We start from the raw sequence: 27,914 nt of genomic DNA, 5'->3' as shown, positions 1-27,914 counted from the left end.
TGGATTCTCAGTCCAGTGCCTGGCATCGTTGTAATCAGTTCCTTTCTGTTTGCTCCTGTCTGCTGGTCCTGGATCTTGCAAAATTAAGCTAAGTCTTGCTTCCTTGTTTTTTGGTTATTTGCATTGCTATTATTTTTTGTCCAGCTTGTACTAAATGTGATTCCTGATTCTGCTGGAAGCTCTAGGGGGCTGGTGTTCTCCCCCCGGGCCGTTAGACGGTTCGGGGGTTCTTGAATATCCAGCGTGGAAATTTTGATAGGGTTTTTGCTGACCGTATAAGTCATCTTACTATATTCTGCTATTAGTCAGTGGGCCTCTCTTTGCTAAATATCTAGTTCATTCTTACGTTTGTCTTTTCTCCTTACCTCACCGTTATTATTTGTTGGGGGCTTGTATCCAACTTTTGGGGTCTTTTCTCTGGAGGCAAGAAAGGTCTATCTTTTCCCTTCTAGGGTTAGTTAGTTCTCCGGCTGGCGCGAGACGTCTAGAACCAACGTAGGCACGTTCCCCGGCTGCTGCTATTTGTGGTGCTAGGATTAGATATATGGTCAGCCCAGTTACCACTGCCCTATGAGCTGGTTTTTTGTGTTTGCAGACTTGGTATGTATTTTTGAGACCCTCTGCCATTGGGGTCATAACAGGGATCTAGTTTGGATTAAAGATGTCCTCAATGCTGAGAAATACAGGAAAATACTTATCCCTCATACAGTACCATCAGGGAGGCGTCTGATTGGCTCCAAATTTATTCTGCAGCCGGACAGAAGCGCCAAACATCCAGCCAATGTCATTAAGAACTACAAAAAGCACAAGGAGTCCTGGATGTCATGATCCAGCCCCCGCAGAGCCCTGATCTCACATCATCCAGTCTGTTTGGGGAAGAGTGAAGGATTTACACAAGCAACATCCACAGAAGATCTGTGATTGGTTCTGCAAGATGTTTGGAACAACCTCCCTGCTGAGTACCTTCAAAAACTGCGAAAGCGTTCCGAGAAGAATTGATACTGCTTTGAAGGCAAAAATCGTTCATACCAAATGTTGATTTAATTTATTTTCTTGTTCATTTGTGTTGTTAATAATAAACCATTAGCACTTGTATTTAAATTATTCTTACTTTGCAGCAGTTTTTGCCCAAGCCTGCCTAAACATTTTGCACGGTACTGTAGCCGTCAGCCAAACGATCGTTTGGCCGACAGCTATATGTATGGCCGGTTTTAGTGTTACGGGAAGAAAAAAACAAGCTTTAACAGATCAAACTAGAAACCCTCTGAAGTAGACAATGACTCTGTTACTGTTTGCAATCATATCCCCCTCAGCCCTCCGGGGCAAGGCTAGAGATAACCCGAAATCAGATAGCAGATATTGGTCACCAGAGGACCTGTATACAAACACTCTCTTGTCCTTGATCACAGGGATCCAGCTTGTTAATAGTTAATCAATTTCTCAGACTTATCTCCTCTGGGGTTTGCCTAAATTCCAATACTAAAGTAATCAAATGTCAGAAAAAAATTCCAAACACGTTATTCAGCTATTTTTGCTGCTTTTTTTTAATGCAAATTAATAGCTTCATTTTACAGTACCACGTTTTGAACCCAGCATTTTTACAGCCAAGAGCGCAAGGTTTTGGTCCCAGAAAAAAAAACCACGCAAAAACAGTGTGAACATAACTTAAAAAAAAAATTGAATCGGCTGATTTCAGCAGGACCAGCTGGCCATCTGATGGATATGGAGGGGACGTCAAATTTTTTTTTCTCTACAAATAATCAGCGAAGATATGGGATCAGGTAGATTGAATTCAAGCCCGATTCTTTTATTCTTTTTGGAGTTAAGCCAGTGTCAAAGACTCGTGCCGTTAAACACACCGATCGAGCTGCGATCGTTTTCTTTTTTTTAGCTGGATAGAAAAGTTTTTTTGTTCCCTAAAAAGTGGTAAAGAACAAAAGAAAACTGATCGGTTTGTTAAATCATTGACAACAATGTGAACGGATCCAGTTTAAAACTTACCCGTTCGAAATCGATCCAGTTTTTATTGGATCCGTTTCAAGCCGGTAAATCGATAAATGGCCTCATAGATACTAGAGGGAAGGGCTCTCCTTTTATGATCCAGGAATGTGCAAACATAGATTTGTTGGATTTTTTTTTTTTTTTTGGGGGGGGGGAACAGGTTTAACTCCAAAAACACCTGAAAAATCGCATTGAAAAATACTAGAAAGACTTTTCCTATTCATTTTTATTATAAGACCAAATTGCTGCTCATACGCTCAATATTTTGAGCATTTTTTTTTTGTTTTAAACGCCTTGAGAAAGAGTTCACATCACTTTGAAGCATTTCCTGATGGAATCCGAACCAAGCTATGCATTATCCAACAAGAAAAAAGAACTTTTCCAAAAAGCTTAATAACTTAAAAAATGTAAGAAACAAAAAAACTCCCCCAAAACTTTTCCAAAGAAAGTACACTCCCTGAAACCGTTTCTAGTAGGCATTTTAACCACCTAAAAAAAAACACAAAAAAACTTTGACCCTACATTCCCTCAGGGGAAAACTTGTAATCCAACACCAGAAAGGTCTGATTTGGACCCTGGATTATTGGATGGTTGTAAATAGCTGTTGAAAACTAAATACTAAAGGAAAAAAATCAAGAACAGCAAAATTACATTTTTTGGTCACTGCAATACCAGAAAAAAATGCTGTAACAAGCGATCAAAACGTCACATCTATCGCAAAATGGTCTCAATAAAAAAAAATCGTCTCAACCCACAAAACTTAAGCCGTCGTACAGCTCCATCAGCCAAAAAATAAGAATGTGACATGTCACGGAAAATGGCGACACAACCCCCAAAAATAGGTTTTTTGCTAACATGACTTTTTTTACCACTAAAATAATAAAAATAAATCTTGACACATTGGGTATCTCCTGAATCGTACTGATGAGAATAATCCTATTGCAAGGTCATTTTTACCATAAAATGTACTCTGTAATAACTGTTCCCAAAAACAATAATTATTTAACAATTTCTCCCCATTTGGAATTTTTTATCCCATTTTCCAGTGCACTATGCGAATTGGTGTGTTTCAAAAGTACAACTCGTCCCTTAAAAAACAAGCCCTCATACGTCTACGTGGAGAGAAAAATAAGTTACGGCTCTGGGAAGAAGGGGAGGAAGAAACGGAAACGCAAAAATGGAAATTGAAAGGGTTAATGGATCCGTTTCTATAGACTTCAATGTAGGGGGAAAAAAAACAGATCCAGTTGAAAATGTTGTACAGTTGAAAAAAAAAAACAAAGTGTCTGCACAACGGATTGCTCGGCCTAAATTCTCCTCTTGAGGACTCGTAACTATCGGTGTTTTTCTAAGACTCCTTTACGTGGGTGTTCTTTGTGCCCCCTGGAAAGTATAATCCAGGCATTGGCCTCTATTGTTTTTTTTTCATAAGAGAGTGTGACGTTTAGTCATCTCCCCACTGTACTGGGTCCGAATTTTCCCGGCATTTACTGTATTCAAGGTCAAAAGGCAGGAAGCCGGGTGACAGAAGCGACACCCAGATTCAGGCTGGAGACATATTGTGCTTTGAAATGCAGACACCTTGAACAAGTGGTGGTGGATTGTAGGCTGAGGGCAGCCCTTGAGGTTTTTTGTTTTTTTTTGAGCTTGCACAGGTCGTAATATGCGGGGACAAGTACAGGAAGTTCACGTCGGCCCTCTATGCACCTATATACTACGTATGACGTCAGCAGCTGTTCTGTACGTACTTATCCTGATCCAGAAAACTCCACACATGGTTACCCTAATGTCCTGCTGCTGGGACCTTGCCGAAAACACCAATTTATCCTACAGCGGCTCCATAGGTGAAGTTCCCTGTGATAAGGCCCCCAATGAAATGAGTGGGATTTCTGTGTAATGCACAAACTCTTATAGCCACTGTGGGGGTGTAAGGGGTCTGAATGGAGGACTTTCCAAATTACCAAAGGTTTGTTAACACCAGCTGATTAGGGTAAAGACGTTTCTTCTGCCGATTGTTCAACCGACAGCCATCTCAGCCAACTCTCGCTTGGCCAGGAGCACCCATGTGCTTTGAGAAAACTGCCGACTGAGAAATTGTCCAGCTACTCATCTCATGGAGAACAGAGCGATTGGCAGCCTGAAATTTGACATGTGATCAATATCTCTCCCGAGCATCAGTCGGCCAGTGCTCCATACACATTAGACCATCGGCTGGACCCATTACTGGGGTTGTCCAGACTTGGGGTTCGAGTCTGCAGTCACTGTATGGGACTGCATAGTTGTGATTCCTCCCAGCAAGCACAGTGCGTGCTGTCATGGTATGTGATTTGCATAGTTTCAGCCATATTCCCACTAGACATGTCAGGCTTTGCTCAGTTTACCGGTTTTATACACGTCTTGTCAGCACCGATCACATGTATGCAAATCACATACTTGCAGTCACGTTCCCGGCGGTGGAGAATCCTGACAGCACTCACTGTGCGCACAGTGAGGATTCGCAAGTCTTCAGTCACGGATGGTGACTGCGGTCTTGAGACCCAAGCCTGGACAACCCCTTTAAGGGCACATGTTCAGTATTTGCAACTAATTTTTGAGTATTGGCAGAAAAATATGCACTTTTTTATGCCTCTTTTACGTGCATTTTTCTATGCAGTTTTTTTTTCTCCTTCATTTCAACTGCAAAAACATTGAAAGAAGTGACACACTGCAGATTTGAAAAAATACGCTTTATGGTAAAAATCTGCAAGGAAAACATATGTGCATGAGATTTCAGAAATCGAAATCAAAGTAATTAGTGGCACATTTATAAGACGGTGCACAAGTCTTAATACATCTTGAACTTTCTGACGTTGAAAATGTAAAATGAGCCAAATCCCTGCTGACATCTGGCGCACCACTTAATAAATGTTAATACAACAGTGCTCCTCAGAGACTATATTTCTCATCACTTTTTACATTTCGCTAATGTCAAGATAAGTTGGCAATTTTTAACGTTATTATGAGTTTATTTGGCACAGAATACAGCAAAAGTGGTAAAACTCACTGGCGCTTTATACATTTTAGAACGTAAAAAATATCATGAAAGCTTGGGTTATTACCCCTGATGAAAGCATGAAGAGGTTATTTTTACGAGAGTATTATAGGGTTAATCACTTCCCTGCAGTTTACCCATTAGTGTTCTTGTGGCAGCGCACCAGTGCCACCTTGTGGCCATAGCATGCGTTACAGCTGCTTCCTAACAAGCTTCTCTTTATTTCCATAAATCCTTTCACTATAGAAGCCTTATGGCATGATTGTGTCGCAATATAAAAGTTTATGTGAATTGTGCACATTTAGCATTTATTTTATTTTATTTATTTATTTATTTTTTTGTTATACAGCAATCAGGGAAGATGGGATGCCGGGTGGAAGAAACAAGAGTATTGGTCCTGTTCAAGTAAGGATGACCGAGAACGTGACATTTTTCAGTGTTATGAATCATCTTAAAAGGACGCTATCATGAAAAAATGACCTAATGTTTACAGCATGATTTGTGTTGTATGTATCTTTTTAAACCCTTCCCCCTCGACATTGAACGCACCTGTATGTCGTATTTTGCAAGGAGTTCGGCATAACCCTGGAATTTGTCCGATCCCTAGCTATTTGACCATCTAAATGTTGCGATCATTAGTGATTGCAGCACTTAGAAGTTTGTTAGAGGTAGGGGTCTCTATTTCTCACCCCATCGACAGCCCTGCAACTTGATCGCGGGGAGCCAATGGCTGTCTCAGCATTGACCATAACTCCCAACCATCCCAGATTCAGCGGGACGGTCCCAATTTGAGGGGCCAGTCCCGCTGTCCCGGCAGGTAAGGGCTTTATCCCAACTTCTTCTCACTCTCTCTGTGCGGTGGCTTCTCTCTCCATCGCTCTGTAGCAGCTCCTCCTCGGAGGGCCGTGTCGGCATATCTGTTCATTTGGCCATTTTCCCCGAAGTCCACCACTTTGAAAAGAAGGGGAAGTGCAGGGACTCCAGACATTTTGTGAAAGCCCGGGGTCTGCAGCACTCTCGCACTGCCGAACACCCCCTCCTCCCAAGCCCAGGGGACCACAGCATCGCCTAACCTCCTGCCACCTCCACTTCCTGCAGAAACGAACTTGTCTCCTGGGACCCAGCCTTCCCTGGTAAGTTACTGTAAAAGCGCACCACCATTTTATTAATAAACCTTTTTTATTCTTCTATATTCCTCCCCAAAATTTGTGGTGCGTCTAATTGTCCAGCGCATCGTATAATCCGAAAAATACGGTAAACACATTGAAAAATTGCTGTTTTTTAACCCTTCGAACATCCTAGCGAAAACTTTTTTTTTTTTTCTGGGATGATGTAAAATAGACATTTTAAATGATATTACACAAATTCAAAGTTTGAAAATTGCTAATTCTTAAACATTTTTGTCAAACTTTAGATATTTTCATAAACACAAATCCCATTGACCTAAATTTACCACCAACATAAAGTGCAATGTGTCATGAAAAAGCATTCTCGGAATCCCCGATATAATTAGCGTTCTAGAGTAATTACCACATAAAGTGACAACAAGTCGGAATTGAAAAATTTGGTGAGAAGTGACTTAATAGTAAGGGGTTAAAAATGCTATGTTTTGGGTATTTTTATGTCCTGATTTTTATTAAATAATTAATAATCTTATGATTTTTACACTGGTCACAGGGGTTATTTGAAACTAATACTTCCTTTCCTTTCAGGAGTTCTTTTCAGCAGGCTCATTATCATCAGAGGCAGGAATACAGTGACTGATAATAGTGGTATATACACACAGCTGATAACATAGGATCCACCAACCTCAGTAGGCGATGTCAAAGCTGACCCTACTCCCCCTTCCTTCACAATGACTTTTGCATCTGCTTTTTTGATTTTTCATTAAAAAAGAAGGGGTTGGGGGTCTGACCATTGCTGCTTATGTACACATGAATTTTCAGAAACAGGAAGCCAGATTCTGAAAAAAGCCCCAGTGGCCAATGTGAAAAGTACAAGTTTTCTATATATATTTTTTTTCTCAACACATATTGTGAGATTGTCTGAGACTATATATAATATACACACGGTTAGGCGTGTCACTCTGTCCGAAGGATGGGAGCAGCACATGTCAGGATGGGGGCGCCGAGAAAGAGAGAGCGCATGATGGGAGCAGCACATGACAGGATGGGGGTGCAGGATGGACCTCACAGAGTTACGCATCCTAGGAGATCGTGGTATGGGAGCAGCACATGACAGGATGTGGGAGCAGGATGAGAGCACCACATGACAGGATGAGGGCACAGGAAGAGAGTAGCACATGACAAGATGGAGTCACACAAAACAGGGTGGGGGCTGCACATGACAGGAAGGGGGTGCAGGATGGGAGCAGCATATAACAAGATGGGGGCACAAGATGGTAGCACCACATGACAAGATTAGGGTGCAGGACGGAAGCAGCACATACCAGGATGGAGACCATATACCAATATAAATGCATGCCACCCGGGCGTGGAACGGGTTCAATAGCTTGTATGTGTGTGTGTGTGTGTGTGTGTATGTGTATATATATATATATCTATATATATATATATATATATATCTATATATATATATATATATATATATATATATATAGATATATATATATATATAACCTGTCACATGCAACTCGACACACAAAAAGTTGCTACACGCATGTTGCCACACAAAACTCATCTCACAAAAGTCGCTACATGCATGTCGCCACACGCAACTCAACACACACAACTTGACACATGAAACTCGCCCTAAAACACACACAAGTCTGGTATTATCCTTCAAAAATAAAAATCGGATTAATAAGCAGACAAACTACAAGAGCAACAAATGTACCATATAGGAAATACAGCAGGTATCAGTCACATGACCTGTCTATTATGTGTATGTGTGAGCTATATATAATGCCAGGGGGGAGGGCTTCCTGTTGGCTGGGGATTTATCAGGCTGCCAATTTAGCTTTCAAATACTGAGGTAAAAATACTGAGCAAATAACGTGTGAACGAGGTCTAATACAGGAGGAGATGACACACAGATATTTACTATATACAGGAGGAGATGACACACAGGTATATACTATATACAGGGGAGATAACACACACATATATACTATATACAGGGGAGATGACACACAGGTATATACTATATACAGGGGAGATGACACAGTTATATACTATATACAGGAGGAGATGACATACAGGTACATACTATATACAGGGGAGATGACACACAGGTATATACTATATACAGGAGGAGATGACATACAGGTACATACTATAAACAGGAGGAGATGACATACAGGTATATACTATATACAGGGGAGATGACATACAGGTATATACTATATACAGGGGAGATGACATACAGGTACATACTATATACAGGGGAGATGACACACAGATATATACTATATACAGGAGGAGATGACACACAGGTATATACTATATACAGGAGGAGATGACACACAGGTATATACTATATACAGGGGAGATGACACACGTATATACTATATACAGGAGGAGATGACACCCAGATATATACTATATACAGGAGCAGATGACACACAGGTATATACTATATACAGGAGGAGATGACACAGGTATATATTATATACAGGAGCAGATGACGCACAGGTATATACTATATACAGGAGGAGATGACACACGTATATACAGGAGGAGATTACATACAGGTATATACTATATAAAATTGGAGATGACACATAGGTATATAGAGGAGGAGATGACATACAGCAGGTATATACTATTTACAGGGGAGATTACATACAGGTATATACTATATACAGGAGATGACATACAGGTATATACTATATATAGGAGGAGATGACATACAGCAGGTATATACTATTTACAGGGGAGATTACATACAGGTATATACTATATACAGGAGATGACATACAGGTATATACTATATATAGGAGGAGATGACATACAGCAGGTATATACTATTTACAGGGGAGATTACATACAGGTATATACTATATACAGGAGATGACATACAGGTATATACTATATATAGGAGATGACACATAGGTATATACAATATACAGGAGGAGATGACATACAGCAGGTATATACTGTTTACAGGGGAGATTACATACAGGTATATACTATATACAGGAGATGACATACAGGTGTATACTATATATAAGGGAGATGACAAACATGTATATACTGAGGGCAAAATGAGAGGTGTGAGGTGAAAATGAGGGGTGTGAGGTGAAAATTAAAAGGTGTGAGTGCAAAATGAGAGGAGTGAGGGAAAATAGTGGAGTGATCGGAAAATGACAGATGTGAGGTCGAAATGACAAGTGTTGGGGGGAATGAGAGGAGTGAGGGGGAAAATAAGAGGAGTGAGGGGGAAAATGAGGTGTAAGGGAGAAAATGAGAGATGTGAGGGGGAAAATGAGAGGCGTGATGGGAAAATAAGAGAAGTGAGGTGCTATAACTAACCACAGATATTTACTATGCCCAGGCAACGCCGGGCTCTTCAGCTAGTATATATATATGTCCTCCCATCTCTCTTCTTGCTCCCTCTTTGACCGCTTACAATCTGGCTTCCGGTCACACCATTCCACTGAAACTGCCCTAACTAAGGTCACCAATGACCTCTTAACCGCCAAGAGCAAGCGACACTACTCTGTCCTCCTCCTCCTCGACCTGTCGGCTGCCTTTGACACAGTGGACCATTCCCTATTATTACAGACCCTCTCATCCCTTGGCATCACAGACTTGGCCCTATACTGGATCTCATCATACCTAACAGACCGGACATTCAGCGTCTCCCACTCACACACCACCTCCTCACCTCGCCCCCTATCTGTCGGAGTCCCACAAGGTTCAGTCCTTGGGCCCCTGCTCTTCTCCATTTACACCTTTGGCCTGGGACAGCTCATAGAATCTCATGGCTTTCAGTATCACTTCTATGCTGATGACACACAGATCTACATCTCTGGACCAGATATCACCTCCCTACTAACCAGAATCCCTCAATGTCTGTCCACTATTTCATCCTTCTTCTCCGCTAGATTTCTGAAACTTAACATGGACAAAACATAATTCATCATCTTTCCCCCATCTCACGCGACCCCCCCAACGAACCTATCCATTACAGTACATGTCTGCCCACTCTCCCCAGTCCCACAAGCTCGCTGCCTCGGGGTAATCCTTGACGCTGATCTCTCCTTCAAACCACATATCCAAGCCCTTTCCACTTCCTGCTGACTTCAACTCAAAAATATTTCACGAATCCGTACATTCCTCAACCAAGAATCTGCAAAAACCCTAGTCCATGCCCTCATCATCTCTCGCCTTGACTACTGCAACCTCCTGCTCTGTGGCCTCCCCTCTAACACTCTCGCACCCCTCCAATCTATTCTAAACTCTGCTGCCCGACTAATCCACCTGTCCCCCCGCTATTCCCCGGCCTCTCCCCTCTGTCAATCCCTTCACTGGCTCCCCATTGCCCAGAGACTCCACTACAAAACCCTAACCATGACGTACAAAGCCATCCACAACCTGTCTCCTCCATACATCTGTGACCTCGTCTCCCGGTACTTACCTACACGCAACCTCCGATCCTCACAAGATCTCCTTCTCTACTCCCCTCTTATCTCCTCTTCCCACAATCGTATACAAGATTTCTCTCGCGTATCACCCCTACTCTGGAACCCTCTACCACAACACATCAGACTCTCGCCTACCATCGAAACCTTCAAAAAGAGCCTGAAGACCCACCTCTTCCTACAAGCCTACAACCTGCAGTAACCGCTGATCAACCAAACCGCTGCATGACCAGCTCTATCCTCACCTACTGTATTCTCACCCATCCCTTGTAGATTGTGAGCCTTCGCGGGCGGGGTCCTCTCTCCTCCTGTACCAGTTATGACTTGTATTGTTTAAGATTATTGTACTCGTTCTTATTATGTATACCCCTCCTCACATGTAAAATGCCATAGAATAAATGGCGCTATAACAATAAATAATAATAAATATATATATATATATATATATATATATATATATATATATATATATATCAGCTGCAAATGTATGAGGTAAGAAAACAAAAAAAATCTTTTCACCCCTCACTCCATCGCTGTTGTTTTTTGATAATCATTGGCCAGCATGTAACCTCTTGCTGCACGCTCATAACTAGCGTCACCGCTCATAATACTGGGGAAAAAGAGGTCTCCTGTTTTGTTTTTTTTAGTTTTCTAAAGTTGGATAAATAACCCCCTTAATTACGGTATATATTTTAATGTGTATTTGGTCATAGCGGACTCCTAAAACCCCACCAATCAGCAGAGCAGAGGCACAGAGTAGAGGCATAGCTAGAATAATAATCCATCAGATTCGAACGCTAACGACCAGTCGACTGTTCACGATAATTGTGTAACGGGTTGAACGACTGAACGATGTGTCAAAAAACGCTCGTTCATCATGCACAAAATCTTTTTGCGAGTGAAAAAAATTCTTGTTTGCTCTTTCGAAAAATTGTGTAATGTAAATGGAGATTGTTCAATCGTCCAACGATTAGTCGTCCAAGGAGGAGTGGAAATTCAAGTCCTAAATGAGGTTGATCATGTTCCAACTTAAAGGGCCACTGTCACCCCCTCCAGCCGTTATAAACTAAAAGAGCCACCTTGTGCAGCAGTAATGCTGCAGTCTAACAAGGTGGCTCTTTTAGTTTTTGATTCCGTTATTCCCTCAATAAAGCGTTTTAAAATTTGCCCTAACTACCTGTCTGCAGACCTGGAGGCGGTCCGAAGCCTCCTCTGTGAATCTCCCAACGGCCGTCACTCTTCTCTTCTGGGGATGTGGTCGCCGCCCCCTTTGCGCTGTTTCGTCTTAAATCCGGCGCCTGCGCTGTGCGTGCCTGCCTGGGACAGGCGCAGTCTTCATTGTCCGTCATAGGTCAGATGCAGGGTGCCTGACTGCGCCTGTGCCGGCAGTGCGGCCACCCTGTTGCTGAATCCCCGCCCCGCACTGTGTTATTCATTATGCACAGTGCGGGGCTGGGGTTCCTGGGCATGCGCACTGCGCTGTTCAGACGCTCCCCCAGCTCCCCCGCCTTCCAGCGTTGTTATTTGCGGCTCCTTCATTCCAAACGCTGGCAAGGAAACCTGTATATTACGGCAACGCTGGAAGGCGGGGGACCGGGGGAGCGTCTGAACAGCGCAGTGCGCATGCCCAGGAACCCCAGCCCCGCACTGTGCATAATGAATAACGCAGTGCGGGGCGGGGATTCAGCAACAGGGTGCCCGCACAGGCGCAGTCAGGCACCCTGCATCTGACCAATGACGGACAATGAAGACTGCGCCTGTCACAGGCAGGCACGCACAGCGCAGGCGCCGGATTTAAGACGAAACAGCGCGAAGGGGGCGGCGACCACATCCCCAGAAGAGAAGAGTGACGGCCGTTGGGAGATTCACAGAGGAGGCTTCGGACCGCCTCCAGGTCTGCAGACAGGTAGTTAGGGCAAATTTTAAAACGCTTTATTGAGGGAATAACGGAATCAAGAACTAAAAGAGCCACCTTGTTAGACTGCAGCATTACTGCTGCACAAGGTGGCTCTTTTAGTTTATAACGGCTGGAGGGGGTGACAGTGGCCCTTTAATAGTTTAACAAACAATTTATCACTAATTCAATAAAATTTTCTTTTGTACAGTACCGCTACAATTGTATTAGCGCAATGTTAATCTCACGGGTTTATTATTTTATAATCTCTGCTTTCAGATTTCCGATGAAGAGATTGAAAGAATCATGTCCGGTCAAGAGTTTGAGGAGGAAGCCAACACTTCTTGGAGTAACAATGGAGACAGTGACCACAGCTCTCCTGGCAATGGGGTATCTGAGAGCAACCAGCCTTCACCCATATCCACACCCTCCTCTAGGTGACATGCGCCTTGTAGGCCATGACATGTAGTGATGGTAGACCTGGTTTATGTTTCACGTGATTCTGATATTGTTTTCTGCATCCTATTTACAGTAGATCACTGGAACTGAATGGACTTGCTTCTCTACGGGAACAGTATTTGGGGAACTCTGGACCAACGCACTATCAGTATCTACCTCATCTTTTTAACTACTCTGCTCATTCTGCTTTGATCCCATCTCAAACACGAAGTGTAGACCCTCAGGGGCAAACTTTCATTAACCAACTATTAACTGCGGAAGATATGGAACCGCTCACCACACCTATGTTGATCGAAGAAGGGTAAGTGTACAAATCATTGACAGCCCTGAGGGTATACACCCATGTTTCACAACTGCCTCGCTCATATCCATGAGTAAGCATTAGGTTATAGTTTCGAAACACAAAGGATTTGGCTCATATATTTTCTTAGTACTGGGAATGACCTGTTTTATCTGAATCTACAGTAAAGTTTTTGTATAATTTTTATCCAAAAATCGACTGGATTCTCCCTACTCTTTACTCGGTTGTACCGCAGCAGTAGAAAAGACAACTTACAAAAACTGTTCCAAAAGTGGACCTGTCACTTGTCAGTAAATACTCGAGTTCCTCAAAGTCAGATCACCTTTTCTTAGATCGCTAGGTTCTAAGATTCCTCTTCTATTCTTCCTGGAAATAAAAGTACAGGAAATCCCACCAATTAATGAGCTAACACCTAGGATTGCGGTAGAAAAACATCCAGTCGGCACTCTAGAGATTGGTGAAGTCCAAGGATAGGCACGGATTGTAATGTTATGAGCAGAACCCTAACTTCTCTTGGTATATGTTGAGTTGTGTGTTACTCTGTAATGCAGGGGTGGGGAACTTTTTTAAAGCCGGGGGCCATTTGTAAATTTCTACCATCATCTGGGGGCCACATAAAAATGATCACCTTGAAAATTACCCCGGTATATTTAGACAAACAATTTCTTTAACTCACCCTTAATGTGACGGCTGGAGCTGCTTCTCTTTGGTGCAGCTGTGATGTTAAGTGATAATTATGTTGCTTCTCACAGCTGCTTTTCCAGGAGAGCACAAAGATCACAGGGGGGGCACAAAGATCAAAGGAGGGCACATAGCTGGGGGGCACAGAGATCACAGAGGGGCACATAGCTAGAGGGGACAGATCACAGGGGGCACAAAACACATGGGAGCACAAATATCACAGGGGGGTACATAGCAGGGGGCACAGGGATCACAGGGAGCACATAGATCACGGGGGGGGTGCAAAAAGCTGGGAGCCACAGAGATCACAGGGATGCACATAGCTCGGGGCACAGAGATCACAGGGGGCATATAGCTGGAGGGCACAGAAAGCACAAGGGGAACAGAGATCACAGGGGGCATATAGCTGGGGGGTACAGGGATCACAGGGGGAAACGGAGATCACAGAGGGGTACATAGCTGGGGGGCACAGATCACAGGGGGCATATAGCTGGAGGGGCAGAGAGATCGCAGGGGGGCAAAGACCGGGGGGGGCATATAGCTGGAGGGAACAGAAATCACAGGGGGAACAGAGATCACAGGGGGGGGTACACATCTGGGGGCACAGATCACAGGGGGCACATAGCTGGAGGGGCAGAGAGATCGCTGGGGGGCACAGATCACAGGGGGCATACAGCTGGGGGGCACAGGGATCACAGTGCACATAGATCACGGGAGGGCAAAAAGCTGGGAGCCACAGATCACAGGGATGCACATAGCTGGGGGCACAGAGATCACAGAGGGGCATATAGCTGGAGGGCACAGAAATCACAGGAGGAACAGAAATCACAGGGGGTACATAGCTGGGGGGCACAGATCACAGGGGGCATATAGCTGGGGGGCACAAATCACGGGGCATATAGCTGGAGGGCAAAGAAATCACGGGGCACAGAAATCACAGGGGAAACAGAGATCACAGGGAGTACATAGCTGGGGGTACAGATCACGGTGCATATAGCTGGAGGGGCAGAGAGATCACGGGGGCACATAGCTGGGGGGCACAGATCTCAGTGGGGCATATAGCTGCAGGGGGGCAGAGAGATCACAAAGGGAACAAGAGATCACTGGGCACAGAAATCACGGGGCACATAGCTGGGGTGACAGGGATCACAGGAGGGGCACAGAGATGACATGGGGGCACATAGCTGGGAGGCACAGAGATCACAGGGGGCTTATAGTTGGGGGAGCAAAGATCATATTGGGGCACATAGCAGGGGGGCACAGATCACAGGGGGCACATAGCTGAGGGGCACAGAGATCACAGGAGGGGCACAGGTGGCATGGGGGCACATAGCTGGGAGGCACAGAGATCACAGGGGGCTTATCATTGGGGGAGCAAAGAGATCATATTGGGGCACATTGCGGGGGGGGGCACAAACATCACAGTGGGCACACAACTGAGGGACACAGACCACCTGCAAACACAGCTGCCAGCACAGAGATTGCACTGGACTCTGGCAGCAGCTCCTCTTCCGGGACAGGAGGACGGGAGGGCATTTGGCGCTAACCCCGCCCACCCCGATGACATCATTCATGTGCAGGGCAGGCAGCATTCTGTGATGAACGCTGCGTACCATGCACTTGGAGTTAAAGGGCCGGCAGGATGCGGTTGCCGCCCTGACATTGCGGACTCTGGGGACCTTCCCGCAGGCCGCATGAAAAGCCACAGTATGCGGGCCGGAGGTTCCCAGCCCCTGCTGTAATGTTTGATATTGTCCGTACATGTCCCCTCTGATTTGTAAAGTGCTGCAGAATATTTTGGTGCTTAAAAAAAATAAACTATTTATTATTATTAGCATCCCATATACAATGCCTTGAAAAAGCATTCATGCCCCGTGAACATTTCCACATTTTTTCACGTTATACTCACAAGCTTAAGTGTATTTTATTGGGATTTTATGTAATACTAGATGGCAGCCCGATTCTAAAGAATCGGGAGTCTAGAATCCATATATACTTTATTTATTCAAATGTAAGAATAATACAATTAATAAATAATAGTAAGAAAGAACAAAAAATGGCTGCACTCACCAGCTCTTGACAATTCTTGACAGTACGGCACATTTCTGATTGGTCGCTCGCGGCAGGCGGCAACCAATCAGAAAAGTGCCGCGCACCACGAAGGCATATATCTTTGTCCACCCTGAGCGGCTGTAGGACGCTGGTGATGTCACTTATCTCCGGACATTATCTCCGGACAAAGCCACGGAAGTTGGCACAAATTGCCGGAAGTAGTATTCTAGGCAATTATATATTAGATTTTAATGTTATCAGTGTTTACCTTTGAACGTTTATATTGTATTGTCCTGTCACCAGCCATGTGTACGATTATCGGCCGAAAGCCTCTCTGGAACCAATAATCACCCTATGTAAAGGTATCTTTATAAGTTAAAGATTCAGAATACTATGACTTTTATCATATCCTGAACAGTCAAGTTTTTTATGAACCGTTAAGGTTTTCTGGTTGAAGTAAAAAAAACTCTGAGTGTTTACAGTTTGAAACCATAAAATGTTGAAAAATTATGTCATTCTTGAGTATATCACTCAATGGTGCTCATAAACGTGTCAAATTTGATCTATAATATACTTTAATATACGTTACTTTAATCTTTAATATACTTAAGAACAGGGCCCCAGACATCACACAGGGGGTCTGAAACACCGCACAGTGGTCCAAAATATCGCTGTGCTCTGCCTGGGGCCCCATATGCTGCCTGGGGCCCCTGTGCTCTGCCTGGGGCCCCTGTGCTCTGCCTGGGGCCCCTGTGCTCTGCCTGGGGCCCCTGTGCTCTGCCTGGGGCCCCTGTGCTCTGCCTGGGGCCCCTGTGCTCTGCCTGGGGCCCCTGTGCTCTGCCTGGGGCCACTGTGCTCTGCCTGGGGCCCCATATGCTGCCTGGGGCCCCTGTGCTCTGCCTGGGGCCCCTGTGCTCTGCCTGGGGCCCCATGTTCTGCCTGGGGCCCCTGTGCTCTGCCTGGGGCCCCATAGGCTGCCTGGGGCCCCTGTGCTCTACCTGGGACCACTGTGCTCTGCCTGGGGCCCCATATGCTCCCTGGGGCCCCTGTGCTCTGCCTGGGGCCCCTGTGCTCTGCCTGGGGCCCCTGTGCTCTGCCTGGGGCCCCATGTTCTGCCTGGGGACACTGTGCTCTGCCTGGGGCCCCATAGGCTGCCTGGGGCCCCTGTGCTCTGCCTGGGACCACTGTGCTCTGCCTGGGGCCCCATATGCTGCCTGGGGCCCCTGTGCTCTGCCTGGGGCCACTGTGCTCTGCCTGGGGCCCCATATGCTGCCTGGGGCCCCATATGCTGCCTGGGGCCCCTGTGCTCTGCCTGGGGCCCCTGTGCTCTGCCTGGGGCCCCATATGCTGCCTGGGGCCCCTGTGCTCTGCCTGGGGCCCCATGTTCTGCCTGGGGCCCCTGTGCTCTGCCTGGGGCCACTGTGCTCTGCCTGGGGCCCCATATGCTGCCTGGGGCCCCTGTGCTCTGCCTGGGGCCCCATATGCTGCCTGGGGCCCCATATGCTGCCTGGGGCCCCTGTGCTCTGCCTGGGGCCCCTGTGCTCTGCCTGGGGCCCCTGTGCTCTGCCTGGGGCCCCTGTGCTCTGCCTGGGGCCCCTGTGCTCTGCCTGGGGCCCCTGTGCTCTGCCTGGGACCCCTGTGCTCTGCCTGGGGCCCCTGTGCTCTGCCTGGGGCCACTGTGCTCTGCCTGAGGCCCCATATGCTGCCTGGGGCCCCTGTGCTCTGCCTGGGGCCCCATATGCTGCCTGGGGCCCCTGTGCTCTGCCTGGGGCCACTGTGCTCTGCCTGGGGCCCCATAGGCTGCCTGGGGCCCCTGTGCTCTGCCTGGGACCACTGTGCTCTGCCTGGGGCCCCATATGCTGCTTGGGGCCCCTGTGCTCTGCCTGGGGCCACTGTGCTCTGCCTGGGGCCCCATATGCTGCCTGGGGCCCCTGTGCTCTGCCTGGGTGTAGGACACTGGTGACGTCACTTATCTCCGGACATTAGCTCCGGACATTAGCTCCGGACATTAGCTCCGGACATTATCTGCGGACATTATCTGCGGACATTATCTCCGGACATTATCTCCGGACAAAGCCACGGAAGTTGGCACAAATTGCAGGAAGTAGTATTCTAGGCAATTATATATTAGATACTAACAGTAAATAATAAGAATTTGTGAAGTGTAATGGAAATGATACATGGTTTTCTAAATATTTAAAAAATATAAATTTGAAAATTGTGACATGCATTTGTATTCAGCCCCTTGTAGTCTGATAGCTCTAAATAAAACCTCGAGTGGCCAATTGCCTCCAGAAGTTACATACGGTAATTAGTACATTGAGTCCATCCATATATAAAGTATCTTCAGTATAACTACAGCTGTTCTGTGAAAGCATGAGAGGTTTGAGTGAGAATATTATGGATCAAACAGCATCATGATGGAACACAACAGACAGGTCAGGGATAAAGTTCTGGAGAAGATGAAAGCAGGGTTAGGTTATTAAAAAAAAAAAAAATAGCCCAAGCTCTGACCATCTGACGGAACAGTGTTCAGCCAATACTCATCCAAAAATGGAAGGAGTATGGCAGAACTGCAAAACCTACCAAGACTCGACCGTTCACCTAAACTGGTATCCCAAGCAAGGAGAGCAGCCAAGAGGCCCTTGGTCCCTATGGAAAAGCTGCAGAGATTAACAGGTCAGGTGGGAGACTCTATTCATATGACAACTAATAATCGTATGCTCCACAAATCTAGCTTTTATGGCAGAGTGGTAAGAAGAAAGCTGTTTTTGAAAGCAAGTCATAAGTGTCATTTACAGTTTGCGAAAAGCCATATAGGGGACACAGTGCGCATGTGGAAAAAGTCGCTCTGGTCAGATGAGACAAAAGAAGACGTTTTTGGTCTAGTTACAAAACACTATGTGTAGCAGAAAACTAACACTGCACATCACCCGGAAAACATCCCCACTGTCAAACATGGTGGTGGCAGTATCATGCTGTGGGTGGGGATGCTTTTTTCAGTTGAGATAGGGAAGCTGGTCAGAGTTGATGGATAGTGCTAAATACAGGACAATCTTAGAAGATAACCTTTTTAAAGTCTTAAAAAAAAATTTGATTGGGGTGTATGTTCATCTTCCAGCTAGATGACCCTACATACTGCCAGATCTATAATGGATGATTTAGATCGAAGCTGGGCAAAGTGTGGCCTGTGGGCCACATTCAGCCTTCTGGCTGTTCAAGACCAGCCTGCAGATTGAGACAGCCAAAGGGCTGAAAACACCATGCCTTTGCCTGCCGCCCGTCCACCTCTGCCCACGGCCACCACACGCATCCTCGGGATGCAGACATCAGTGAAAACACTGGTGGAGGACGGAGCCACTTTCTCCTTACACCAATCAGTGTGTGCGACTGAGGTAGCAGACTGGATGATGTTATTATGTCTGCTGTGTGTAGCGTCAGTGGACCACAAACTGGAGCAGACCACTGGGGGAACGGTAGCGAGGTGAGTATGTGGTGGTGTTTTCGGGTTTTTCTGTTTGATTTTTTTACATGTGTATAGCATGGTTGTGTGTGTAATTAATAAGTATATATATATATATCCATGTGGGCGCTCATACTGAAAATAGGTGACTATGTAGGGGCACATGCTGTATATAGAAAAAAATTTGTGGTTTGTGCTGTATTTAGGGACAGTAGGGGGCTCTCACTGTATATAGGAGGCAATGTGGGGGCTAATGCTGTATTTAAGAGGCTATGTGGAGGCTAATGCTGTATGTAGGGGACGATGTGGGGGCTCATACTGTATATACGGAGGCTATGTAGGAGCTCATATTGTATATAGAGAGATTATATGGGGGCTCATATTGTTTATAGAGTATGTGGGGATGCATTCTGAATTTAGGAGGCTATGTCGTGGCTCACATTGTGTATTGAAGGCTACATCAGGGCTCATATTGTAAATAGGAGGCTATGTGGGGCTCATACTGTATATAGGAGGCTTTATGGGGGCTCATTGTATATAGAGGGACTGTGTGTGCGGGCCAATACTGTATATAGGGGGCTCATACGGTATATTATGGGATGTAACCATACTTAATTATGCTCAATATTTAGTGATAGTTGTTGTTTATAATTATTTTGTATTAATGTGTTAATATTAATATTGGGTAGAATTAATTTCAGCCTATTGGTTCGGCCCACACAACAGTCTCTGTGTCTCACGAGGCCTCTGAAAACAATTAAAGTATTGATTTAGGGGGGCTGAATACAAATGCACATCACAATTTAAAGATTTTTTTTTTTTAAATATAAAGAAAGAATGTATGATCTTTTACACTTTGAAAATACTTGCTACTTAGTTGTTACTCATGGAAAAAATCCTCAAAAAATGCCTTTAAGATTTTGATTGTCATATGTGAAAAATGTGGAAAGATTCACGGGGTATGAATACTTTTTCAAGGCACTGTACATCCAAAATAAAAAGAGACCGAACTTCAAATATGTTGGGCTTCACTCTTCGAATAAAATGATTTGAATTCGTCCGATCACAGTTGCATTATATAACATGACGCGTTTCGCCTCTACATGAGGCTTTTTCAAGGTTAATACGAAAAAAAAGAGAAAAACAGAAAATGTAAATGGGTGCAAAAGCATGGCATGATCTCATTACATATTCATGAGCTAAATAACCAATGGTTATCCTATACGAGAAAAAAATACCGAGCATGGAATGTTGTTTTTCCTATGGGAAATTATTTTCCCCGTGACAACAATTGTGTAATGTCCACGTGGTTTATGATATGCGGGAGAAACAACCATACAAATGAGGGAGAGACTCTCCAAAAATAAATTTATCCTGCGATCAAACAAATTCTTCTTGTAACAAATGTAACCAAGGAGAGGGCGTAATTGAGTTAAGCTTCTTGCAAACTTTGGAACTTGCAAATTTGTAGATACTAGTTTTCTATAACAATTTTTTTCTCTTTTATTCCAGGTCTTTATATATCGTTTTTTGTTCTTGAATGATTTGAATTCTTCGTCATTTTATATTTTCTTCAAGTCAGTTCTTCTTTAAGTTAAATCCTGATTCTACAAGTGTATTTCTGCCTGCTTGTGTAATATATTTCTTTTTATACTCTTGATGTATTTTTGCTCTTATGTGATGATCATTGGTTGTCCATGCTCATGAATATGTAATAAAGATGATGGCATGTGTTTGGGCCAACAGCGGGCTAATTAAATGTTTTGGGTTGTTTTTTTGTTTTTCTTTTTCTTGTATTATGTTTGAAAAGAAAAAAGCTCGTGTGGAGCGGATACGCATCTCATTATATGATGCAACTGTGATTAAATAAAATTTATTTAAATTCATCCGAAGAACGAAGTGCCGGTCTCTTTTACTATCCCGAGGAATGGTGATAACTAATGATGAGCGAGCATGCTCAGATAAGGTGTAATCCGCCATGTACGGGTGCTAACCGAGTGCTCAAAAAATATACATTCTGTCTTTAGGGTATGAGCAATTTGCAGATTTCTCATGGCTTATAGCTTAAAGGGAATCTGTCCCTAGGTTTTTTCTATGTAATCCGAGAGCAGCGTCATTTAGGGGTCGAAACTCCAATTCCAGTGATATGTCACTTACTGGTCTTCCTGGCACAGTTTTGATAAAATCACAGTTTTCTCTGCTGCAGATCTAGCAGAGCTCTGAATGCTGAGCTGTGTATAACCCCGCCCACGCCACTGATTGGCTGCTTTCTGTGTACACTGTAGTGGTGAGGGGCGTGGTTACACAAAAGAGGAGGACTAGGAGGTAGTGTTACACTCCTACTAAGCTCAGTAAGTGATACATCACTGGAATTAGTCTCTGTCCCTAAATCATGCTGCTCTTGGATTACATTGCAAAAACATTCTGACAGATTCCCTTTAATCACTGCAGTGCTCAGAGGGAGAGTTTCCAATCCAGCAACATTAGGAAATATTTCTGCAGCTGGCTAATATATATTCCTGGAAGACATCTCCAGTGTGAAACTTTGCTTTTAAGACTGGGTGTATATGTTTCTTTCGTGGCTGTTGAATGTCACCCCCTGCACTTAAATGTTCATTAAACTCCTTGGCCTTCTCTTGCATATTGATATATTCTCCCATCTGCATGAAATATAATATTTGAATGGTGATGTCCCATCCCTGACGTTTTTCATAATGCCATTATGATGTCAGGTTCTCCTTCTAACCAAAGACCCCCGCTCATCACTCGTCACTTTGACGGTTGTGTGTTTCGCTCCTCCAGCCTTGTACATTGTCAGTCGTTCTTGACTTGTTTGCAGCGTTTCTTATTTTTTTTGCTATTAAATTGACAACAAAAAAATTCTACAGAAATTAAGTTATAAAAGTTCTACTTCTAATTGCCATATCACGTCCGAGCGATTTCACAACAGATCCCTTTATTCTCGGGAAGAAGGTTTACGATCATTTAGAAGAGATTTTCAGTGATTAAGAAAAGTAGAAATTCAGTTTAGTGCCAAACTATACTACCAGGGGCGTAACGACCGCGGTCGCAGCGGTCGCCATTGCGACCGGGCCCCGCAGGTCAGGGGCCCCGGGCCGGCAGGTCAGAGCAGGGCCGGGCTGGCCATCGGGCACTTCTGGCAAATGCCAGAAGAGCCGATGCCAGTAGTGGGCCGCTGCACTGTTCCTTCCCCCCCGCCGCCGCCGCCGCTGCCGCCGCATTTAACTATACCGGCGTCTATGACACCGGTATAGTTCAATGCAATGATGGAGGAGAGCGTCACCTGACGCTCCCTCTCCCATCATTCCCCGCTCTGCCTCTGACAGTACACTGCGGGTGCGCGATGATGTCATATCATCGCGCACCTGCAGTGTCCTGGGCAGACTGCAGCCGCCAGGAGCAGCGCGGGCAAAAGGAAAGGTGAGGAGTTTTTTTTTTCTTTTTAACCGGACTGTGGGGCCATTATCGGGGGGGGGGGGGGGGGGGAGATGAGATGCGGGCTGTGCTCTATATACCCCTGTGCCGGCTGTGCTGTATGTACCCCTGTGCCGGCTGTGCTGTATATACCACTGTGCGGGCTGTGCTGTATATACCCCTGTGCGGGCTGTGCTCTATATACCCCTGTGCCGGCTGTGCTGTATATACCCCTGTGCTGGCTGTGCTGTATATACCCCTGTGCGGGCTCTGCTGTATATACCCCTGTGCGGGCTGTGCTGTATATACCCCTGTGCGGGCTCTGCTGTATATACAACTGTGCTGGCTGTGCTGTATATACCCCTGTGCTGGCTGTGCTGTATATACCCCTGTGCGGGCTGTGCTCTATATACCCCTGTGCCGGCTGTGCTGTATGTACCCCTGTGCCGGCTGTGCTGTATATACCCCTGTGCTGGCTGTGCTGTATATACCCCTGTGCGGGCTGTGCTCTATATACCCCTGTGCTGGCTGTGCTGTATATACCCCTGTGCGGGCTCTGCTGTATATACCCCTGTGCGGGCTGTGCTGTATATACCCGTGCGGGCTGTGCTCTATATACCCCTGTGCTGGCTCTGCTGTATATACCCCTGTGCGGGCTCTGCTGTATATACCCCTGTGCGGGCTCTGCTGTATATACCCCTGTGCGGGCTCTGCTGTATATACCACTGTGCGGGCTGTGCTGTATATACCCCTGTGCGGGCTGTGCTGTATATACCCCTGTGTGGGCTGTGCTGTATATACCCCTGTGCGGGCTCTGCTGTATATACCCCTGTGCGGGCTGTGCTGTATATACCCGTGCGGGCTGTGCTCTATATACCCCTGTGCTGGCTCTGCTGTATATACCCCTGTGCGGGCTCTGCTGTATATACCCCTGTGCGGGCTCTGCTGTATATACCCCTGTGCGGGCTCTGCTGTATATACCACTGTGCGGGCTGTGCTGTATATACCCCTGTGCGGGCTGTGCTGTATATACCCCTGTGTGGGTTGTGCTGTATATACCCCTGTGCGGGCTGTGCTGTATATACCCCTGTGTGGGCTGTGCTGTATATACCCCTGTGCGGGCTGTGCTGTATATACCACTGTGCGGGCTGTGCTGTATATACCACTGTGCGGGCTCTGCTGTATATACCACTGTGCGGGCTCTGCTGTATATACCACTGTGCGGGCTGTGCTGTATATACCCCTGTGCGGGCTGTGCTGTATATACCACTGTGCGGGCTGTGCTGGATATACCACTGTGCGGGCTGTGCTGTATATACCCCTGTGCGGGCTGTGCTGGATATACCACTGTGCTGGCTGTGCTGGATATACCACTGTGCGGGCTGTGCTGGATATACCACTGTGCGGGCTGTGCTGGATATACCACTGTGCGGGCTGTGCTGGATATACCACTGTGCGGGCTGTGCTGGATATACCACTGTGCGGGCTGTGCTGGATATACCACTGTGCGGGCTGTGCTGGATATACCACTGTGCGGGCTGTGCTGGATATACCACTGTGCGGGCTGTGCTGGATATACCACTGTGCGGGCTGTGCTGGCACCCAACACCATGTTGCAGTGCAGGAGATTCCTGCAACAGTCCGAGGCGTATCTAGGGGAAGGGGGTGGGGGGGCGTCGCGGGGGTAGGGGGGGGGGGCCCATTTGGAAGTTCGCACCGGGGCCCATAACTTTGTAGTTACGCCACTGTATACTACTTAAATATCAATAGGTCATCAATATGAGATCATCAGTGGGTTCACACCAGACGATCAGATGAAAGCTGCTCCGATAGCGGCCTTACCGCAACAGCGCCTACATTGTTTGGTGGCCGCTTCCAAGTACTGCCCTCTCAATGGGAAATAAAGTGCAATACATGACAGTGGCCACCAAGCAATGTAAGAGCTGCTGTGTATGTATATATATATATCTATATATATATACAGTACAGACCAATGCCAAGAGTGTGCAAAGCAGTCATAAAAGCAAAAGGTGGCTACTTTGCAGAACCTAGAATATAAGACATAATTTCAGTTGTTTCACACTTTTTTGTTAAGTATATAATTCCACATGTCTTAATTCATAGTTTTGATGCCTTCAGTGTGAATGTACAATTTTCATAGTAATGAAAATACAGAAAAATCTTTAAATGAGAGGGCGTGTCCAAACTTTTGGTCTGTATGTATGTGTATATGTATGTGTATATATATGTATATATATATATATATATATATATATATATATATATATATATATATATATATATATATATATATATATATAATTACCTAAGGGGTACTTCCGTATGTTTCTAACTTCCGTCTGTCTGTAACGGAAATTCTGGGTCGCTGATTGGTCACGGCTGGCCGTGACCAATCAGCGATATTGGGGTGGGATTAAACACAGCTTCACTTTTTACTATTGATGCTGCCTATGCAGCATCAATAGTAAAAACACAGAATGTTAAAAATAATTAAAAAAAACATTATATTCTCACCTGCCGAAGTCCGCCGCAGCCTTTCCTGCTCCTCACGCTTCGGTCCCAAGGGTGCATTGCGGCAGTGCCCGGAGATCACGTGGCGGTCACGCGGGTTATTGCCGCTAGGCATTACTGGGAACGGAGCATCGCGAGGAGCATCAGTAACGGCCTTGGCTAGATCCGGGGGCTGACTGAAGGTGAGTATATAACTTTTTTACTTTAATTGTTTTTTTTAACAGGGATATGGTGCCCACATTGCTATATACTATACTACGTGCCTGTGTTATATACTACGTGGGCTGTGCTATATACTATGTGCCTGTGCTACATACTACGTGGGCTGTGCAATATACTACGTGGCTGTGTTATATAATGCGTGGGCTGTGTTATATACTGTGTGGGCTGTGTTATATTGTTATATACTATGTGGCTGTGCAATATACTACGTGGCTATGATATATATATATATAGATAGAGATATATATATGTATGTGTGTATATATAGATTCTAGATTCAAAGAAGCTTTATTGGCAGGACCAAATACACATCAGTTTTGCCAAAGCAAGTGTATAAAGGCAATAGGGATAGGGACTCTGGGGATGTTGGGTAGGAGCTGTAGGGGAGGTGGATGGGGGCAGATCCAGGGTGGGGGCTATCTCCACTGCTCTCTCTTCTTCTCCCAGCAGGATATATGTCTTCTCTTCCTCCTTCATGGTGATGAAGTCTGGGAAGAGATGTGAGAGTCTCCTGAAGTGAGTGTCCCTCACTGCTGAGTATTTGGAGCAGTGTAGCAGGAAGTGGGTTTCGTCCTCTATGGCCTCCTGATTAGGGTTGAGCGAAACGGGTCGTTCATTTTCATAAGTCGCCGACTTTTGGCAAAGTCGGCGTCTCATGAAACCCGACCCGATCCCTGTGCGGGGTCGGCCATGCGGTACGCGATCTTGGCGCCAAAGTCGCGTTTCGTATGACGCGTTTAGCGCCATTTTTTCAGCCAATGAATGAGCGTGGGCAGAGTGATGACATAGGTCTTAGGGGAGTGAACGCCTATCGTCATGTTATCGCTTGTGCGCAGTAGGGAGTTGGAATGTGCAATACGAAATTTTCCTGTGCTGAGAGAGAGAGAGAGAGAGAGAGAGAAAAAAAAAAAAAAGAAATAATATAATAATAATTTCCTGCATTGGGTTTCGTGTTTCGGCCGAAACCCGACATTTCACGGTGGTCGGCCGATTTCACTCGACTCGACTTTTAAGACAGTCGGGTTTCACAAAACCCGACTCGACCCTAAAAAACTAAAGGTCGCTCAACCCTACTCCTGATCACAGTGTTGGCACAGTCTTTCCTCCCTGGGCTTGTAGTTCTGCCTGTGTCGGCCACATTCGATGGCCAGACTGTGGGCACTGAGTCTATATCGGCTCAGGATCTTGCGATCTCTGGGGTCCGGGAGTTTCTCCAGATATGGGGCCAGTCTGTATTCTCTCTGTAGACTCCGGTACGTGTTCAGTTTCTGTGAGCTGATGATATCATTCTGCCAGTCACTGACATACCTCTCCTGGCCTTCGTCTGCCATCTTCCTGATTCCGGCTTTTGTCAGGTTGTTGTGATATATGTGTGTATATATATATACTAGCTGTACTACCCGGCTTCGCCCGGGTTAATGACTGCTGTTAGCAAAATAGAATGTGTTAACAAAAATTTATTCTGCACACAAAAACCACAAAACAAATAGATAGAAATGTAATTATTAAAAGGCAAAAACTAAGCAAATAGAAGCATTTCACAACATATATTAGCTTTGTTATACTGAGAATGTCTTTGTTGCCTATATTAACCAATCAGAGCTCAGGTTAATTAACTGTAGCAAAATAGAAGCTGAGCTGTGATTGGTTGCTATTGGCAGCCTGATAAATCCCCAGCCAACAGGAAGCCCTCCCCCCTGGCAGTATATATTAGCTCACACATACACATAATAGACAGGTCATGTGACTGACAGCTGCCGTATTTCCTATATGGTACATTTGTTGCTCTTGTAGTTTGCTTATTAATCAGATTTTTATTTTTGAAGGACAATACCAGACTTGTGTGTGTTTTAGGGCGAGTTTTATGTGTCAAGTTGTGTGTGTTGAGTTGCGTGTGGCGACATGCATGTAGCGACTTTTGTGAGATGAGTTTTGTGTGGCGACATGCGTGTAGCAACATTTTGTGTGTTGAGTTGCATGTGACAGGTTAGTGTAGCAAGTTGTGTGCAGCAAGATTTGTGCATGGCGAGTTTTGCGCGTGGCGAGTTTTATGTGTGGTGCATTTTGAGTATGTGCAAGTTTTGTGTGAGGCAACTTTTGCATGTGGTGCAACTTTTGTACATGTGGCAATTTTTCTGTGTGTGCAAGTTTTGCATGAGGTGAGTTTTCCATGAGGTGAGTTTTGCACGTGTGGCGAGTTTTGCGTGAGCCTAGTTTTGCATATGGCGAGTTTTGCAT

At 45.3% G+C, this 27,914-nt stretch overlaps 1 protein-coding gene across 4 annotated transcripts in view; it reads left to right on the top strand.

Moving 5' to 3' along the window:
• NR6A1 (nuclear receptor subfamily 6 group A member 1) overlaps positions 1-27,914 on the top strand; it is a 336,676-nt gene that overhangs the window by 267,311 nt on the left and 41,451 nt on the right. For all 4 annotated transcript variants that reach the window (XM_077283566.1, XM_077283567.1, XM_077283568.1 and 1 more), the window contains 3 exons: positions 5,382-5,437; positions 12,811-12,968; positions 13,064-13,291. In XM_077283566.1, coding sequence (XP_077139681.1) covers positions 5,382-5,437; positions 12,811-12,968; positions 13,064-13,291 — 442 coding nt within the window. The remainder of the gene's footprint in view (positions 1-5,381; positions 5,438-12,810; positions 12,969-13,063; positions 13,292-27,914) is intronic.

Source organism: Ranitomeya variabilis, chromosome 2 (assembly GCF_051348905.1).
Source record: "Ranitomeya variabilis isolate aRanVar5 chromosome 2, aRanVar5.hap1, whole genome shotgun sequence".
Lineage (NCBI taxonomy): Eukaryota > Metazoa > Chordata > Amphibia > Anura > Dendrobatidae > Ranitomeya > Ranitomeya variabilis.
This window is presented reverse-complemented; position numbering and strand designations above follow the sequence as displayed.